At 34.9% G+C, this 13,969-nt stretch overlaps 1 protein-coding gene across 1 annotated transcript in view; it reads left to right on the top strand.

Moving 5' to 3' along the window:
- The window catches only part of ADGRA3 (adhesion G protein-coupled receptor A3), a 54,382-nt gene that overhangs the window by 15,811 nt on the left and 24,602 nt on the right, over window positions 1–13,969 (top strand). Inside the window, exons 3-8 of the mRNA XM_063401709.1 lie at window positions 6,379–6,450; window positions 7,760–7,831; window positions 8,723–8,794; window positions 10,193–10,353; window positions 11,253–11,466; window positions 12,378–12,542. Of these exons, the coding sequence (XP_063257779.1) occupies window positions 6,379–6,450; window positions 7,760–7,831; window positions 8,723–8,794; window positions 10,193–10,353; window positions 11,253–11,466; window positions 12,378–12,542 (756 nt within the window). The remainder of the gene's footprint in view (window positions 1–6,378; window positions 6,451–7,759; window positions 7,832–8,722; window positions 8,795–10,192; window positions 10,354–11,252; window positions 11,467–12,377; window positions 12,543–13,969) is intronic.

Here is a 13,969-nt window from a genome sequence, read left to right as displayed (position 1 = left end):
AGGATTTTTCTAGGCCATTTGACTGGGAAAGTAGCCAGTTTCATAATCATCTCACAGCATCTAGGAAGAGTTCCAAACGATTTTCAGCTTCAGGGGATTAAAAGTATTTTATTCTTCCTCTAAAACTCAAAGGCTCTAATGCTAGTCACCTGACCTAAATAAATTCAAACACTTCTACCATTCCCTCTCCCACATACCAGAAGAAAGCATCTTTTCACTGAGAGATGAGCTTTATTGTAGGAGTAAGTTGCTGTGCCAAAGAAGCAAGGTTATCAGCAGTGATGGCATTTGCTTAGGTAATAAAGGCATCTGCTGATGGTTGTTATTTGTTGAAACTCATTACAGTTTTCAGACAGGAAATACTTGAAACTCTAGTTAGTTTGAGATAATGATTTAAGTTTTCTTCATGAATCCAAATCCTAATTTCCTTTAAAATCATAAAAATGCAGCTTTCTTCCATTTAACTCCTGTCATTTGTAAGGGTTTTTTTAGGTTATTTTTAATATCTTCTTTCATGAAAAGGAAAAGAAAGCAGCAAGGCTGGCATCATGTTTTGAACATTTAAAGTGAGCTGGGATAGCAGTGTTTTAGAGGGTATGGTAGTCTCATCATAATGAGAATACTCTTTATTGTATGCTGTTGTAGGAGTTAATGAATCAAAAGATTATTAATGGCCAGGTGTCTTCATTATAAATGGAGGAATAATTAGTCTGCTACACCAATTATTAATGATAATATTTTCTTTTTTTTTCTTTTGTACACGCAGCACTTGTTTAAAAGCCGTAGTTACTTAACCATAGTAAAAGCAAATTTTTCCTCTAAGTGTTTTGTGACCTTGGACAGAAACTACTATTTGAATGAAGTAATGAAAATCGTTTTTCAGACTTAAATAGATAATCAATAGTAAAACGAAAAACAGTTGAAAGTCACAGTAACTATTCTAAACATTCACATTATTTTAAGTGGTTTCAAATTTTTTTCATGATAGTCATTGTGATAACTTGCATGACTTAAAAATTCCTCTTTTGACTTTTTTTGCTTATTTTTATTTTGTCTTACTACTCATGCTTCCCCTTGTTTCCTTATGAGTGTTTTTTGCTTTGTAGATAAGTCCCTTTCCCCACATTTAATTTAAGAGAATAAATGAAGCTAACAGAAATAAATTCTCAGTATTTAAATAGTTAATTCAGACAGTATGATTGTCACTTTAGTGCTCACTAGTGGAGAGATTCTGTATGCATTTCATGCTTGTTCACTCCTTGTGGTGTTACACTTGATAGGAAAAATATTTGCCATTTCACCTTAGTGGTTTTCGGGTACAGAATATATGTGTTGATATATTTAAATAAAGCCTTTAGAACAGTAGATCAGAGGAATATATCAGGAACATGTATCTGCATAATAATTTAATTTTAATCAATACTGATAAATTTATAATTCAACTGTTAACATACTAAAATTGTTTTTCCTGTTTAGTTCTTGAAAATTTTAATGAAAATGTACATATTTTAAAATGGTTTCTGTCATTTTATTAATTTTTCTGGTAAATTTGGGGACATATTATCTGCAGCTGGCAACTTATTGCATTTTAAGTTCTCATTTTACTTAAACATTATCACTAGACTTCATCCCCATCTGATAGTTCTCTGTTACTATTGAAAGGGCTATAGTTTTGGGGCATACAAGCAACAAATAAAACAATGAGGAAGTGCATTAAAAATGGTGGCTCCAGTTAGCCATAATAAGTCATAGTTTTAATAAGTAATAATATTTACAGATGTTTTAATTTATGATAATGTGAAATTGCTAATGCATTGTTTTGTAAAGAGGGTGATAAATTTACCAAAATGAAAGTTTAATTTTACTGGAAAGTGAAATGTATGTTAATTAGAGTAGAAAATGACTATGCCGTGTCTACATCTACTCTTACAGGAAAAAAGTATTCAATTAAGAGTAATCAGGTCAAAGATTTTAACTGTCTTAAGCAGTAATAAAAGTGTCTGTACAAAAAGTTGCTAAGTATTTTAATCACCATTATGTTTTCATATTAATTTGAAATTCAACAAAGGCAAGTGCGAAGGATCCTGCACCAGGGGAGGAGTAACCCCAGGCACTGGCACAGGCTGGGCTCTGACCTGCTGGAGAGCAGCTCTGCAGAGCAGGACTGGGGCTCCTGGGGGACAAGAAGATGTCCTTGAGCCCGCAGTGCCCTTGTGGGCAAGAGGGCCAGTGGTACCCTGGGGGCATTAGGGAGACGCTGTGCCCTGACAGCAGATTGAGGGAGGTGACCCTGCCCCTCTGCTCAGCCCTAGTGAGGCTCATCTGCAGTGCTGTGTCCAGTCCTGGGCTCCTCAGGACAAGAGAGACTTGGAGCTCCTGGAGCAGGTCCAGGGAAGGGTGACAGAGATGATGAAGGGCCTGGAGCATCTCTGTTACGAGGACAGGCTGAGGGAGCTGGGCCTGTTCAGCTTTGGGAAGAGACAACTGAGAGGGGATCTCATCAATGTCTGTCAGTGTCTGAAGGGAGGGTGGCAGGAGGAGGGAGCCAGGCTCTGCTCAGTGCTGCCAAGCAACAGCACAAGAGGCAATGGGCAGAAGCTGATGCCCAGGAAGTTCCACTTGAGAATGAGGAAGAGCTTTTTTACTGTACAGGTTACTGCAGATGGAACAGGTTGCCCAGGAGTCCCCCACACTGGAGACACTCAGAAACCATCTGGATGCAATCTGTGCTATGTGCTCTGGGATGACTGCCTGTGGCAGGAAGGTTGGACAAATGACTCACTGTAGTGCCTTCCAGCGTGACCATTTGGGTGATACTGGGAAATGTAGAAATTCTGTCATAAGCAATTGTTTGATTTGCCTGCATAAAATCTACACCCCAGAAAGCCAATGAAAGGATAGGCTGACTTTGTGTGTAATGTATAGTCTATTTCTATAATTTCTATACTGTAATTTCTGTGTTCTTCCTTTATTTCCCTTTTGAAAAAGCATTTCATATAGGAAGAGTCCATGGTAGTTATTATGTTTCCTGGGTGACATTTATTTTCAAGTAGTGTTAAGGAAGAAAAGAGAATTTATCCAGTGGTAGTTAAGAAAACTTAATAATGTATACATGTCATATGTATATATAAGCATAGTTTGTTTGTGCCTGCAGGATGCTTTATTAATAATTAAGATAGTCTTCATTGCAATGAGACAGAAAGCAGTAAATTTTTAAGTGTATACACATACTTTTAAATCATAGATAACTTGCTACTGAAATGTTTCATTACAAAGTGTAATAAAATTAAAGGGTTTTTTTTTAAATAGCAAACTATATTTAAATATAAGTAGTCTTTCATTAAGATACTTTTCACATCTTAACAAGAACATAAGGCACAAAAAATTTTTTGTTGGTGAGTTGCTATTTGTCCACTTAATTATGGCTTTGCTAAAAGGCTGTTCCAATTTGACACAAATTGTTTCAAATGATCTTCTGTCATGAGAATGGTTAAACAGAGTTGTGTGATGGTGAAATCTGCATCCTGTGAGGTTTTCAGGCTGTTATTGGATGTAACAGTGGAGCAGTTGATCTAATTTAGTTGTAATTTGAGCCAGAATTTGGAGTATGTGACTGACCTCAACACATCCCTTGAAACCCAAGTTTTTCTACTATCCTAACATCCTGTTAGTGGCCTTTGCTGATGAATATGGGGTACCCTTATTTACAGTGTTATTGAGATTTAGGAGAAAATTAAGAATCTTTTAATAGATTATCCGTGTAAGCTCTAGGCTCTACTGCCTAGCTTGTCATTTGTTTTGCTGTGGGAGTGTTGGAGTTTTTTTGGTTGTTGTTTGGTTTTGTTTTGTTTTTGTTTGTTTGCTTTTGTTCTGTTGGGGGTTTTTTCTTGGTTGGGGATTTTTGAGCGGGGTAGTTTTGTTTGTTTGGTGTTTTGTTTTTGGTGTTTTGTTTTGTTGGGGTTTTTTTGTGGGGTTTTTTGGTTGGTTTGTTTGTTTTTTTTTTTTTTTTTTTGGTTGGTTGGTTGGTTGGGGTTTTTTTGAATTTTTTTTTTTTCATTTCCTTGGTTTGTTTTTTAGAAGAGTTCTTGATAGGTGGAAGATGAAGTTACTACAATATAACAGATGTTACCCTAACTCAAATCCTTTTTTGCATTTCTTTTAGAGAGATTTTCTCCCATTTGGACAAATAAGTGTATATATATAGTTGGTTGAGCTTTGCCAAAGAAAAATCAGCATCTGAAATGATGAATTTCCTGTTGCTGAAACCAAAATATAGTTTATATAAATGTATTCACAGGTGTTAAAAACAACAAAAATTTTAAAGCCAAACACAACTTTGTAGTGAGGTTGTCTCCCCCACCTCCCTTTTATGTGAGAAATAAAAGTCTGTTGGTTTAACCACCACTGTAATGTCTTAATTTAAAGACTGTCCCACAGGCTGCAGTCCTGGTAGTTCTACCAGCCTACATTCCATTAACATCTTTCACTGTTTCTGAAGAGCCTCTAGATACGTCAGCACTGTTAAGTTTGAGATCTTTTGTTATCTCTTTTGTTTTACAGTTTTTCTCTGCAAATACTTTTTTGGTAGGTTGATAATACAACTAGTGCCTACCCAAGGACTGCCACTGGGAAGGGTAAAAAACCCCAACCAGAGACTCCTCTGCTGTTATAGTTGCAGGTTGAGAAAAGTCTTAACACTTTGGACATTCATTGATATGAATCCATTGCAGTAGATTTATGAAAGATATGACTTTATGGAGTGAAATTAAAGATCCTTGATAGTCTAGACTAGTGGGTTTCCAAGGCATGCTGTCAAGGTTTTTCTTCCTCAGTGATTTCAACAGTGAGATTTTAAGTGGGAATCACATGATTTTAGATCAAAATTTGAAATATGAACAGTAAGTATAATTTTTCTTCCCTACTTCAAAGACTGATGGTAAATAAGTGATGAATACCTTTTATTAGTCTCAGATTTGTCATGGTGTGGTATACAATGGTGTTTATATGCCTGCTGAGAGAGCCAGTTTTTCAGGCTCCTGATACTACTGCACTGGAAGTACTTGGCAGGTTCTGCCACCATAGCAAGGGAGGAAAATAAAGTTGAGATAAGTGTGTATATGAAAATTAATTTACTGCAAGGTGATTTTAATGTATTTCAAGTATTTAAAATGTTTAGGTAGAGCATTCAAGCGCTGATCCATGTGCCATGATATCTCTTATGCCATGATTTGTTAATCTGTCTGCAGAAAATGCTGTTGTGCAATCTTGGGATGAATTATATTTTTGCTTATGTATATCTATGTGATGGTAGATGTAATCCTCTTGTACAGTTCTCTTTCAGGCAGAATTATTAATGCTGTGGTAGATGTAGGAGATCTTTTTCTACTCTTGCAAATTCAAATACTGGTTTTGAATGAAAGTGCTATTTTTCATTTCAAATATAGAATGTGTGGATATTATCAAGGAGTGAGAAACTTTACATACAGTATTAAGTGCCTGTGACGTTTCAGACAGTAGTAAGTAAAAATCTAGTGTGACTAGGGAGGTGGAAGTAATTTTAGCATTTGTGCAGTGATAAAGTTTGTTGGAAACTGTGTAGGTGCTGTTAGCTGCTTTCTGTGACCTTTGAAATTAAGCTGTATCTGCAGAATATCTCAAGTTAGGAGTTAAAACTCCTATATCACTTGTACAATTAATAAAGCAGTTTAATGTAATGGTACTTTACATTTCTCCTTACAGTCTCTGGAAACTTAAGAAGTTTGCTCTGGAATTTTTTCACCAGCTGTGTTTGGGATTTTCAACTAGGACTTTGCTTTTGTGCCAGCAACATAAGTGGAAATTTTCAGTGTTGAGTCTTTGGTGTATTTTTAAGATAATATTTTGGTTTTTTTGGTAGATGTTGGGTACTACTAAAGTATTGAAAATTGGGTAGGCTGCAAAAGACAACATTGTGCTAGAGCCTATCATACTCTACTAATCAGGTGTCTCACCCTGCATAGCTGTGACCTGCTCACACTATGGCAAAGTATCTTTGACTCTATACCATTTCATGTCATATGAACTGATAGTATGTTTAATGGAATGCAGGTTTTGTTTCTGATCCTCCTTGTAGTTAAAATATAGATTTTTCCAATTTTGGAAGATGCTATGTTAGAGAAAGTAAAAATGTGTTGTTGGGTTTTCTGTTTGGTGTTTTGTTCTGGGTTTTTTGGGGGGTTTGGTTGGTTGTTCTTGTGGGGAGTTGGCTTTGGGTGATTGTTTTTGGGGCTTTTTTTGAGGTTCTCAAGCAGATGGAGACAAGTTACATTTATCTTTATGAATATCTCTGTTTTAAAGTGTAATTTTTGATAAATGCTGTGTCTTAATTTTTCTCCACAGGGATCTTAAGAACAATCTTATTAGTACCATAGATCCAGGAGCTTTTATGGGGCTTTCATCTTTGAAAAGACTGTAAGTAGTATATCTAGCTAGTCAGTATAAACAAAACAAACAAAAAACTCCTCAAAGAGAGTAACTCTTATATTCTGGAACTTTAGACAGCAAAGTTATTATATATTAAAAAGTTGAATATATATACGCTGTCTAAATATATACACATGCACATGGATAAAACAAAGTCTGCTTTCAGCCTTACGACTGAAGAACATCCACTGCTTGTGGCTTGGCAGCCTCCCCTGTTCTGACAGTCACTTGTATTATTCCTTTCTTTTTGTATTTGAGTGGCTTGAAACATCACTGGGTAGAGGTTTGTTCAGAGCTCTGATTCAATCAAGTCTTGTTTTGTTGAATGGTAAACTCATGATTTTTATTTTCCAAAGGTCACAGTGGAACATCGAGTCCCTTGCTATTAATACTACACTGAAGTTACAGCACTGTTAGTGCTGCTTTATTGAAGGTTTTGCCAGCATTCCTGTTAACACATTTTTGTGGGATTTATGCCTTGGCTGTAAAAGTTCTGTACCAGATGAAATTTGAAAAACAAAAACTCCAGCATTATTGCTTTTATTTTTTCTTTTTCTTTTTTAAACACTCTTCAGATTTTTGTATTATTGTTACAGCTTCTAAGTCTTAGTGATTTTGCTACTACCTCCCTCCCCTGCTTCTTTCTGAAATTTTTAGAGTATTTTAGAGTTCATTTGTAACTGATCAGATGATCTGGCTCACTCAAAAGGAAAGTGTTTTGGTAATTGCACTTCTGGAAACCTTAGAAATAAAACTGAAGGACCAATTCTGGATCATTATTACTTGCAAGCTTCATTTGTTTTTACTTAAAGAATTTTTGGCAATTTGATTCAAGACCTATATTGAAAAATATATAACTTTTAAGTATTTATTGAAGTATAATTATAGAAGTGGTCTTATTTATATATAAGAAATGCCCTAGTATAGGTCTGTGGCATGTTAAAAAATTGAGTGATGTACTCTGTGTGTATGTATTTGTACATGAACATGCATAAATATGAAAATATACTAGGTAGGATTGTAAGCCAAGCCTATTTAAGGGAATTTATTGGTAAGTCTAGACTTGTTGAATTATATATGGATAAACTATAATTACTTAAGAGATAGATTAAAGGGTCTGTGTGCATGTGTATACAACCATATAGCAGTACCTTGTGGGTTTTCCTGAAAAAGACCAAATATACATGTGGTGCAATCTGTTACTCATGAATGTTTGTTCAAATGCTTCTGTTAGCAGACTGTATGTCATTTGGAAATAAACCAGTTTGTTTCAATTCTTCCTTTTTTCTATTTATAGAGACTTAACCAATAACCGAATAGGCTGCCTGAATGCAGATATATTTAGAGGACTTGTAAACCTTATTAGATTGTAAGTATAATTTGCCTTATGTAAATACACTTAAGTTTTAGCCTTGTGTAAGTTAACATTCTTTGTTTCAAGAGGAGTAGTTTATTTGAGCGTGCTCCTGAAAGACAGCCAGTGCCTATGGTTGTTACTCAAGTAGCAAGCCTAAAAACAAGTGTTAGGGCCAACCCCAAACCACACTATTCAGTGATCTGTTTGCCTTGCAACAGTTTTTCCAGTTTCTTAGAATGTGTAGCTGGGAGGGAGACTAGGAGACTGTACAAAATATTTTCTTTAAAAAAAAATCTTTCAGCATTTTAGACTCTTTCAGTTTCCATGCCTTCTATAGTGGCATTGGTATCAGTCTGTTTTGGTGGCTGTCCTGGGTGTTTTGAAATCCTTCAGTTACTTTAAGAGGATAACATGTAAGATTATGAAATTTCTCTTTGCCCTGGTTGTTAATTTCTTACACACAGTGCTTTCGCTGATATATAGAAAGTTGTATGGATAATATTTTAAAAAAAATTCTGATAGATGGACCATGCTTCTTAGAGCATGTTAATAGGAAGACATCAGTTCACTGTGAACAACAAAATTAATTTTACACTTCTTGAAATCTATGTTCAACATCTGCCAGTTATTGCTTTAAATAAAAGTAAGGTCTCTGTGTTTCCTTTTTTTTCTCCAATGATAAAATTCTTCAACTAAACCAGGAGTATTAGAGAACAGTTTATTTGGAGATTTTTGTTAAGCTATTGAGACTTGATTGTTATTCTTACAGTCTTGTGAACTATGACAGTGTCATAATAGTACCTTGTAACTTTTAAACAGAGTTATATTGAAGAGAGTTTTTTATTTATTTCACATGTCACTTGTCTGAGGATGAGTTCAAATCGTGGTACTTTTATTTCTCAGGAATCTTTCTGGAAATCTGTTTTCTACACTTACACAGGGGACATTTGATCATCTTGGTTCACTAAAGTCTCTGTAAGTACTTGCTGCATCTAGCCCTACATTATTCTGAAAAAACAAAGCTATTTTCTCATCTGGGCTTCCAAAAGTTTTATTCTATATGTATCATTTATTAATTCATAGTAAATAAATAGCATTTTACACCTTTATATCAAAGAGACCAAATACTTCTAAGCAAGATCTTAGTCCTTTGTGAGCAGTATAGTTTTGTTACACATAAGTGGGTGAATTTCAACCTCACGTTGTTTTACTCTCTCTTGGTTTCATGAGTTCTAATCTTGTGTAAGAAAGAAAGTAAATAAAAAAAATTGAGTGTTGATTATTAGCTTATGCTTTTTGGTGGTAGTCATGACAGTTGGCTTGCTGTACTGGGACTTTTCAAAAGCTTTGTTTTCTGGGTTTGACACTGAGTTAATTTCTTGTTTATATTTATAAAGGAAAATGTTTCTTTCCCTCCTCCATCCCTTTAATTGTTCATAAGGTGTTATTCCTGATATTTGAATTGTCTGCATAATGTTTGCTGTCCAACAACACCACAGAAGAGAATCTGGATATAACAGTTGCCATTAAAATAATGGCTATCTGGAGGAATTCATGTGAACAAACTCCAAACGGGGTTTCATAGGAATGTTGATTTAGTGTTTGTAGTGTTCAGCCTGTGATGTTATATTATCCTCTAGACATCTGCAAAAAGAAAAAGAAAACATTTACATTAGAGGTAAAAAACAGTGCAGACATTGCCATATATTCTGCTTCATTTTTACCTGTTTTGAAACAGATAAAATATTAATTTCTGAAAAGATAAAATTAATTAATCCCTTAATTTAGCTGACTTCAGCAAATATCTATAGGGGATTTGATATGCCTTTTTACTAGAAAGTACTGAATTACATGAGTGTGAGTCATTTAAAAGCTTTATGATTTTCATGTAAAGCAGAATAAAATTGTGTGAATAGTGCTTCTGAAAAGACAAATAGTTGAGGAGCTATTTTTATTTCTGTGGATTTTACTGCTAAAGCATTTGATTGCTACAGTGAAGCAACGAAGTGTCTTCTTAGGTTATGGTGGTGCATGTTGAAGCAATTCTTTGTTATTGCTCACCTGAAGTAGTATGAACACTCTCCATGAAAGAAATTACTAGAATTTTATTCACATACTGGTATTAGATATTCCTCATATTTATGGAGAGTAGTCCTTTTCTCAGGGGGTGTGTCCTTTTGTTATGAGAGTTCAGCTTGCAGAAGATTACAGTAACTTTCAGTAGATAGAGGTAAGCAACTCCACTGTAGTCCAGACTGTGCTTGTTGCCTTTGTTTCTGTGACAATGAGAATTGTTGCACAACTGTAAATGTCAAGCCTTCAGACCTTGGAATTCTGCAGTTTGTCACTGTAAATGCCTGTGTTTTGTTGCAGAGAATTTCAGACTGATTATCTTCTTTGTGATTGCAACATACTGTGGATGCATCAGTGGTTAAAGGAAAGGAATATAACTGTACGTGAGACTAAATGTGCCTACCCCAAGTCACTTCAGTCACAGACAGTGACTGGTGTGAAACAGGAGCTTCTCACCTGTGGTAAGCATTCCAGACAATTGATACTTGTTTTCTAATGCATTCCATGTTCTGTTAATATTACTGAACAGACTTTTTTTGCTTTATTTCATTTCCCTAAAATTCAGCATATAGATGGCAGTGGTAATTATGACTCCTTTTCAAAGGTTGATCTTTAGTTGTGATTCATTATTTCTTGCTTTTGGAAATAAATAATAAATAAATTGATGATGATGGCTGTTGGTTTGTAGAAACAAAGGATAAGTAACTCTCTTGATAAAGTCCTATTTCCTGCTAATCTGTATTTTTCTGAGATCTTTACCTAAACATCACAAGAGGAATCAGAAACTGATAACTTCTTTCCTAAGTCTAGCTGTCTGACTTAGAATAATGTGAATTATTTTAACCCCAAATTTCAAGTTAAAAGATCTTAATTTTATGAGTTACTTTCCTGTGAGCTGATTCTGTTCTTGATTAGCCTTCTTTTTGTGACAAAACCATGATCAACTTGTTTAACTTCTTTTTTCTGTATTGGAATTATTTCAGCTGAAAAATAAAAACTCATATGTTACTCATATGTTACTCCGATTTTGAATCGTAGTGAAAAATTGGGAAGAACTAAAATGAATAATTACATTTTTCCTTTAGATTTGAATTTTCCACTCTTTTAGATGGGGGCTAACAAAACAGTCTTGAAATTTATTACATTCAAGCAATACACATTTTTAAAAAGAGTATGATGTAAGTTTGTATTTTTCAATATCCGATGCATTAAATGTAGTTTTTATATTCATCTTGCCAGATGCAGCTTTGTGTTGATATATAAATGATTGATACTCATTTAGTGTATTTTTCTCCTCCTTTGAAAATTAGAACATAACAGGTTCTTGCTATTAATTGTGGTTTTATGTCTTGAATTCTAGAACCACCACTTGAATTACCATCTTTCTATATGACTCCATCTCATCGTCAGGTGGTCTTTGAAGGAGACAGTCTTCCCTTCCAATGTATGGCTTCATATATTGATCAAGACATGCAAGTCTTGTGGTATCAGGATGGGAAGATAGTGGAAACTGATGAGTCCCAGGGTATTTTTGTTGAAAAAAACATGATTCATAACTGCTCACTGATTGCAAGGTGACTCCATAGTGAGAAAATATACTTCCTGCTTCTTACTTTCTGCTCTGATTTAGTGACTATTTCCATAACCAGTAAGGCCCTCTCATATCCTCACTGAGGGAACATGTGCACAGAAACATCCCTAGTAGGGAAGTCATCTTCACACATCTCCTATTAACAATAAAGTTGGAGGAAGGAGGTCTAGAGATTTGCTAGGTCAAACCTATATGCTATTAGCTAGAGGAAATTGCAGTTGGGTTTAGATTTTCTGCAAGTTTCACCCAATGCATTAATTTAAAATACGTTTGTGGTAGGATACGTTTGTTTTCATGAAATGTTAAAATGATTAGAATACTGAAAACAAGGCATTTAACTGAATTGCTCATGGATTCTTTACTCTTCCTTTTAAGCACACCACAATTGTTAATGTTGTTCTCCAGCAGATATCTATAAGTGTAGTTTATTCTGCCTGCAGTAGATTGTTGATTTACTCAGCATCTACAGAGTAGTTATATATCATGTAATTGTATTAGTAAATTAGAGCTTCAATGTTGGTAACAAATTATGCATTTGGGAATTTATTTTAGTTTGGTCTCTCTAAACAACTAAAAATTTTGCCTTGACTAGCAATGATAACACTTGGGGAATTTGGACTTCTCATCTCTTCTTTCTGAAGTGTATGGACTTGTTCCTATGGCTATTCTTTTTGTTTCGTACCTTGGCAAAATTGAGAGCCTAAAGAATAGTAAATACTTCTCTGTTAATTACCGTACATTGAGATAGCTCTGGTTTTATAAGATCACTCATGGCTGTATGTAATTAGGTGTTTCTTCCATTATCTTTCTGTACTTAATTCATCTTTTGGTAAAAGCTCATATAAATGTTATTGCAAGACTGTTTGGTTTTATTTGTTTATTTTATCTTTCCAGTGCACTGACAATCTCAAACATTCAGGCTGGCTCCACAGGAAACTGGGGCTGTCATGTACAAACCAGACGTGGGAATAACACAAGGACAGTGGACATTGTGGTGTTAGAAAGTTCTGCACAGTACTGCCCTCCAGAGAGGGTTGTGAACAATAAAGGAGATTTCAGGTTAGTAACCTCAGGTTTTTTTCAGAGTAAAGAAAAGTCCATTTAATTTTGCTTCTAACTAAGATTTTATGCTTTAGAGGCACCTCTGTGGATGTTTGCTTGTAAATGGTGTGTAATAGTTTTTAACTGTTCTGAATTACTATGTGTTGACAGAAATGCACAAAATACTATGAAATGTTAAACTTTGAGCCTGGTAACACATCCTTGAAAGGTATTGAAACTAAGCTATGATTTTTGAAATGTATAAATGAAATTATTGGAATAGTTAAAGTTCGGTAGATAATCTCTAGGATAAAGTTAGACTACATACTGTTGGGGGATTTATGCCAGCTTATCATTCTCTTTAAAAACCTTCTGCTTCTATATGATAAAATCACTATATAAAAAATATGCAACATAGTTTGCATCTTTTTCTCCCCTGTGAATATTAAACAATAAGAATGGTCCTGCTTCCTTTTAATGACTGTTTGGACTGTAGTGGTAGCTGTGATATTCCATTGTGTTGAGTGTTGCAGATTATTTTATCTTTTGTTCTTATCTCTTCACCTGTTTTCCCTTTTCTGATCTTTCTGCTGCTGGTCACTCTAACAACACGTTACTCCTGGAGGTGCCAGCTGTAACAGATAGCTTCTGTATAGATTCTCTATATGTAAGGTAATTCCCTTTATGGCTACTCTGTGTTTTCCCTCCTTGCAGTAGTTCCTACTGAGAATTAGTGTCTGCAATAGCATTGTGTTCACTATGGTGCATAGGGTTTCTTAATGTTGTATAAACTGCTTTTATCCACTCATTTCACTTTTCTTATGCTGCTTGACTGTGTTGATCTTCTGCTTGGTCTTTTGTTTACAGTTAGAAACTTCCTTTCCCTGTGTTCATTAGTGTTTTTAAAGTAATCTTCTTTGTATACAGCTAATCTAAGACAATATATCTTTTATACTAAGAAATGAAAAGTAAGTTGCAGGGACATGGTTTTTGGGGGGAGGAAAAAACAAGCTTTCAATTGCAGAAGACCGCCAGTTGTAGTAAAAATTCACTTAAAGTCCTGGCTGAGAGCATTATTTCCAAGCTGATCTCCTTTATGTTCATCACTTGGACAATTTGAGAAGGGTGAGTATAAGGAACTGTTAGTAAGAAATTAGTGTTAAGATCACTTGCTGCATGGAGGCCATTTAGAATTACTGAAGAACTTTACTTCCACATTGTAAGGATTATTTATATAGTAACTTTGTGCATATCCTCCTTTTACACTGGTGGTTTCAACTGCAGGGATAAGCATTAAATTAGAAAAGGAGAACTTCCTGCTTTAGATAAAAGGCGAAGAAAGTCAAACAGGTGCAGGTTGTATTCATCGAAGAACACATCTATTTAAATCACTTATGCATTTTTTTATGATACAAGTGTGAATTGTTCTTCTCTGATTTGCCATT

Source organism: Prinia subflava, chromosome 7 (assembly GCF_021018805.1).
Source record: "Prinia subflava isolate CZ2003 ecotype Zambia chromosome 7, Cam_Psub_1.2, whole genome shotgun sequence".
Lineage (NCBI taxonomy): Eukaryota > Metazoa > Chordata > Aves > Passeriformes > Cisticolidae > Prinia > Prinia subflava.
Note: the sequence above shows the minus strand (reverse complement) of the source record. Positions and strands in the feature narration are given on the sequence as shown.